General features: G+C 38.2%; 1 protein-coding gene across 4 annotated transcripts in view; it reads left to right on the plus strand.

Annotated features, from left to right (window-relative positions):
* Nucleotides 1–5,655, plus strand: part of sema3b (semaphorin 3B) — a 79,173-nt gene extending 73,518 nt beyond the window's left edge. For all 4 annotated transcript variants that reach the window (XM_023333431.1, XM_023333428.1, XM_023333438.1 and 1 more), the window contains one exon: nt 754–5,655. In XM_023333431.1, coding sequence (XP_023189199.1) covers nt 754–1,266 — 513 coding nt within the window. In that variant the 3' untranslated portion in view covers nt 1,267–5,655. The remainder of the gene's footprint in view (nt 1–753) is intronic.
* The last annotated feature ends 345 nt before the right edge of the window (nt 5,656–6,000 follow it).

Consider the following 6,000-nt stretch of genomic DNA (forward strand, 5'->3'; position numbering starts at 1 on the left):
ACCTCCCATGACAACTGAAAATGTAATTAGAATAGGTTAATACATAAGGGGCCACTGACTAGATAATGCCACTAGTGCATTACCTAAAAATACAGATCAGAAAAACATGCTCATTTTTATTCTCTTCAGAATCTGTCAAAATCTGTCTGCTAAAAATGATTCACAATTTGCACCATCACACATGGGACCATAACTGGTGGTATGAATTAATTTAGGGATTTTATATTAGTTGAATTAAGAGACTGTAAAAAAAAACTCGAAATCTGTTGCTCTAAAACACTCCATCAATTCAGAATGAGTTGAACTATTTTGCAAAGAAGAATTTCACTAGATGTGCTAAAAAAGTAATTACATTTTATTTCCATACATTTTATTTCTGTACAAATGTAATCTTAAGACATTTTGCAAGTCAATAATTTCTATCCATACAGATAAATAGCAGCTTCAATCAGCAGTAGGTATTGTTGTGGCATGATCTTGGAGAGAAAGCTATTAGATAAAAAAATATTCCATATTGTTAGTAGCTCTTTCATTTACTTTACCCAGGAGAGAAATGGTTAAACACAGAAAGGGCCTCGGTTTTTTAAGTAGTCAGAGGACATTTGGTCATTGGCAACAAAAATTTAGGTGGGTCATTCCCTCAAGAAAGGTGTCACAGCTAAACAACAAAAACACCAGGCCACATAGAGACAGTTCAACAGAGAAATAGAATCATGTTGGGAGAGGTGAACTGAATCATATTTTTGACTCTAGGTACATCTTGATGAACGTATCCTGCAGACAGACAGGGGCCTACTGATTCGTCGGGTTCTCAAGAGAGATGTCGGTGTCTACCAATGCCACGCTATGGAGCACGGATTCACCCAGACATTGCTGGGCATCACTTTAGATGTCGTACCATCGACATCTTCCTCTATCTCCAATCTTCCCTCCGACTCCCCTGTTCGATTAGATCCTCGTAGCGGAAGTGGTCCCTCACTGACCAATCAAAAGCTTTGGTATCGGGACTTCATGCAGCTGGTGGACCACCCTAACCTCAGCACTGTTGACCAAATTTGTGAGCAAGTTTGGGCACGGAAGCATGCTGGTGCCGACCAGGTGTCAAAGAGTTTTGAGTCTCCAAGGAAGGAGATCGTACCTTTGGGTCCTGCTGTCCGACCGGCCAATAAGAAGTGGAAGCATCTTCAGGAGATCCGAAAGGGGAGAAACCGCAGGACCCATGATGGGAAACTGAGCTCTCGGGCACCGCGAAGTGCTCAGGAGTAACGATGACGAGAAACAGATGAAAAAGAGTGAGAGGGAGAGTGAAAGAAAGTAACTGAGAGACCAGATACTCATGGAGGTGTTCACATATACAAATACACACATAAAGACATGCACAGACACACACCACCTCCTGAATTGTGTTTATTTATCTGTGGATACCACCACTATATGGTACACCATCCCCCTGATTCCTCATCCCTGTGACCAGCTTCCTGCATGTGCTGCCTTACTGCCCAAACTGATTCTGCACGATCCCTTTACACTGCTTCACTAGGATAGTCACGTGTACTAGCAAATACGCGAGAGGAAATTCACCCTCATGAGGAGGCAATAAACTGACACACACATCTAAAGCTTATTCTACAAGCCATTTCCACTACTTTAATAGTTAGTGTATTACCTGTTACTCTCTGGACAATACCCTACAACTACTCATGAACAGTCCTAAAGGTTTCGAGAAGCACTCTTCAATGTATAACATTTCTTTAAGTGACCTAAATACGGGCAGAATGGAGAAAGTGACAAATGGAAGAATGATGCAAAAATATAGTCTTGAACTGAAAACGAGTAATTATGTTTAAAATGTATGTGCATGTTGCATTGACTTTTGTAAGAACCAGAGTAATTGATGAACATCTTTCTGTGGCCCCCCTTCCATTCTTATCACTACTTGTTATTTGTACAAATTACACCATGCAGCCATGAAGAGTTACCAGCACCTGTGGAACACATTATTATTTGTGAAAATGTTATAAATTTGTTGTGGGGTTGGATTCTTGAGTCAGTTTTATTTTTTTAGCTGTTTCCATTGACACATTGAGTTTGTATCATCATAAGCAACAGACTTAAAACAAGAGATGCACCGATCAGGGTTTTCTGGCCAATTTTTGATTACTAAAGCTTTGACCTGCCAATGCAAAGCTTCACCAGTTCCATGTAACGTTTTAGAGGCTTGTTTTGATGATGAGACTTTCGGAAGCAGGAGAGACACTTCCAGGTTGGGTTGACACCCTGGTGGTTTAAGTGGAAGTCTGGTCATTTCAAAAGGTATGACAGTGTCTCTCAGGAGTTTTCAGAAGTTTGAGGTACCAGGCCTCTTCATATCAGCTTTTAGGTTCCTGTATTACTGGTGTCAGAACTTGGTTTGTCAGTAAGTCTGACTGGTTTTCTGTGGGAGGTTTCTCTTTGTCAACAACTCTTTTTATGACCTCTATGGACAGAATTTCTTGGTACAGCAAAGGAATTGAGGGGATCCTTTTTGGCGACCTCTTCTTTTTGCAGATGATGTGGTTCTCTTGATTTCATCAAACCGTGATCTCCAACTTTCACTGACACAATACACAGCCAAATGTGAATCATCCGGGATAAAAATCAACCCCTCAAAATCCTAGACAATGACCTTGAAAAGACTGGAATCAATGTTTTATCCAGGGCAGGAATGAAGTGGAGCATCTTGGGATATTGGGATCCCTGATACATGGAGTGGGAGATCAACTTTGTGCAGCATCCGCAGTGATGCAAGTTCTGTACATGCCCATTATGGTGAAGAAAGACCTGAGCCGAAAAGCGAAACTCTTGATTTACCGGTTGATCTATGTTCTTATCCCTCATCTATGAACATAAGCTTTCAGTAATGACCAAAAAGAGCAGGATTGTGGATACAAGTGGTCGAAATGAGTTGCCTTCACAGGATGTCTGGATTCTACCTTAGAGATGGGGTGAAAAGCTTGGTCATCTGGGAGGGACTCAGAGTAGAGTCACTGCTCTTCCACATCGAGATGTGCCAGTGAAGGTGGATAAGGCGTGTGGTTATAATACATCCTGGAGGTATTCCAGGCATGTCTCTCTGGGAGGAGACCCCCCGGATGGATAGATGGATGGATGGATGACAAAATTATAATCACTGTGGGAATCTTGTACCATAGACATTTAATAAATAATATCTGAAAGACCTGCCCAAAAGAACATAGACCATGCACAAAACAAAAATACAAAACATACATAGTTTAAAACCATAAATATTACTTTGAGTGAAGGATTTACTTCCTCTATTACTGCTAATGTTAGTACACAGGTGATGACTTCAAATGGTTTACAGTTAAAGTTAGCAGGATGTATGAGCTTCATAGTGTTATAATAGAAAAACTGTCAACCAATTTAATCACCAGTTTCCACTAAACTCAATTCAAAGGTTACTGGTAATTGAAGAAACAGTACTTATATAGTGATATAGTTCTAGGCTCAATTTGTTAAGGTTTCAAACCCAGTGGTCAACAGTTGAGGTGGTCAAGCTGAGAATCAGCCGTTTCCAATCACCAGATGTCAGAAGTCTTCCTCGGTGCATATCTGATCAGAATATTTATTTCAGTCAGTTTATATGGTCTTAGTTAGGAACGAGTCATAACTGGCCTCTTAATAAAAAATCTAATTGCTGGTTAAAACCACTAGAGAGTGGGTAATGATAGATGTACTCATATTCCATAAAGTGGAAGAAGAATAAGTCGTTTACGAAACAGAAAAAGCTGGAAGAAAGAATAGAACGGATAAATCAATCTATTAAAAAGAGATTTGAGAATACAATTAGGAACCAAATTAGAGCTTATAGCATCAATTTCTAAGTAAAAAATTACAACTAAAATAATTTGGTCGTAATTCAGAACAGTAATTCTTACTGTCGATCTTTTTGCTTCCAGCATTTTTGGCATTTAAGATAAATAATGAGAACAGTGGTTTGTGGGGAAAGGGATAAATATGGTAGGAAAGGTGAAAGGAAAGGGGGAAGATTTAAGCAGACTCAAAATATGACAACCCATGTTTTTGGGCTACAGAACAGTTTATAAATATATAAATATATCCATATTAGCATGATATTTATGAGTGAGAATAAAGTTTTTCTTTTCTGTATACTAAGCAGTACAACATGTCTTTCACACTGTTCAATCCTAAATTGTTAGCGATACATAGATTAGCAGTTGATATACAGTGAGTACGGGATTCCTAGTTCAGCACACTAAATTCATTTTCTACAGATTGTGAAAAAAATATTCTACACTTTGTAATCACTTGTTATGTAGTGTTGCAGTCATTGAAATCATTGGATGCTGGTTGAGGGTATAAACTCTAGCTAAAGGACAGTTATCACAGCAAGATTTTCCTTTTTAAATGTCTTAGTCTCTAGGTGTTTAATTTGTAAAGAAACCATATTTGTTGGTTGCTTGTGCTAACATGGTGTGTGTAGCCTGCCCCCTAGTGTTCATTGCTTGAACAGGCTCAGATAAGGAGCCTGTCTGTGGTACTTTGATATGCAAGAAAGGAACTGGTGGGTCTTCTTAGATAAAACGTGTGTTCATGTTTTACAGAAATAAAATCTGTACTGATATGTTTTGTGCTGCTACCACCAAATGTCATGGTTTTAGTCAAATTATCTTAAGTTAGTGTATTCATCCCAGTTAAAAGCAAAGCGTGGGGATTTTAGATGTATGATATCATTGTCATTGTTATTTATGTACCTTTTTATAGATGTGTAATTAAGTCTCTAAACTAAACTCAACGATGACGCCTATGAAAGGGACACTCAGCACTTCGACACCACATTGAACAGGGCTAGATTGACTTAATGAAGTGAATTTTCAATTCTTAAGGGAGCAGCTGATCAGCGCTTTGGACATATGTGCACCAACTAATTCTGAATCAGCAGTGATGTCAAACATGCCTGAGTATCCCTTTTCAGCCAGCTTTTGTTTGTGCTTGAACTTGCATGACTAAAGTTTGTGGCTAATGCATCTGACAATGACATGAGACATGAGAGATAGAGAGGTAAAGAAAGCACAATGTTAAATATCATTATTATTCCTACGTATTTATGTGGAAAGATAAGCTGAGTTGTTGTGAATTTTTGTGTTTTCCTTATAAATGTAGATTTATTTCTCTATTGTTCATGTTCTGCTGACAAGGACTTGTCCTTAGCATTTTTTAATCCTTTACAGCCAATAGAAAAGCTTTTTTTCCTGCAGACAGTGTCCAATTAAAGTCTTTTGTTGTTCTAAAAGCCCTCTTTTCCAAATCTTCCTTATATCCCAATTCTATGTGATGTGGTGTTTTTTTGAAAAGCTTACTATGTGTTTGTATGTTGAGTGAGTGCATGTGTCTGCGTGCAAGATTAAACTGTTCACTTGAGCACGATTTGTGTCTTCAGCCTACCAATTTTTGTGGACAACAGAGCTTTGTATATAGTGGCAAAGGTACAGTGGAGTGTTGGGAGGTCTGCAGCTGAAAGTCTGAGGTCAAAGGCCAAAGTTAATGTGGTGCACTGTAATATACCTGGGTCTTTGTGAAATGTCATGTCAAAATGTTTTTGATTAATACAATAAAAATATGCAGTTACTTAAAGATTTGCTTGACTTTTTTGAACACTATCATCTTTTCATTGTTTATTGAATACACTAGAACTGTGCATTGTGTTTAAATTAGTAACTAAAAGGAGGACTTACTATTCTGGTCTGTGGTCAGTAAATACAACTTTGCTCTTATTCCCATTTTCCAGTCTCCTACTCAGGACACATACATATAAATAATGGTAAACTCTCATAATTTTGGTTAGTTAAAATCACCATTCAGTTTATTATGCATGAGTTGCTGTTTTAAAAACAAAGCTTGGGTACCTATAATCCACATCCGTAAAAACCACCAAAGAAAGGGTGTATAGGGTCCAATATTATGTGTATTATCTACACA

Source organism: Xiphophorus maculatus, chromosome 1 (assembly GCF_002775205.1).
Source record: "Xiphophorus maculatus strain JP 163 A chromosome 1, X_maculatus-5.0-male, whole genome shotgun sequence".
Lineage (NCBI taxonomy): Eukaryota > Metazoa > Chordata > Actinopteri > Cyprinodontiformes > Poeciliidae > Xiphophorus > Xiphophorus maculatus.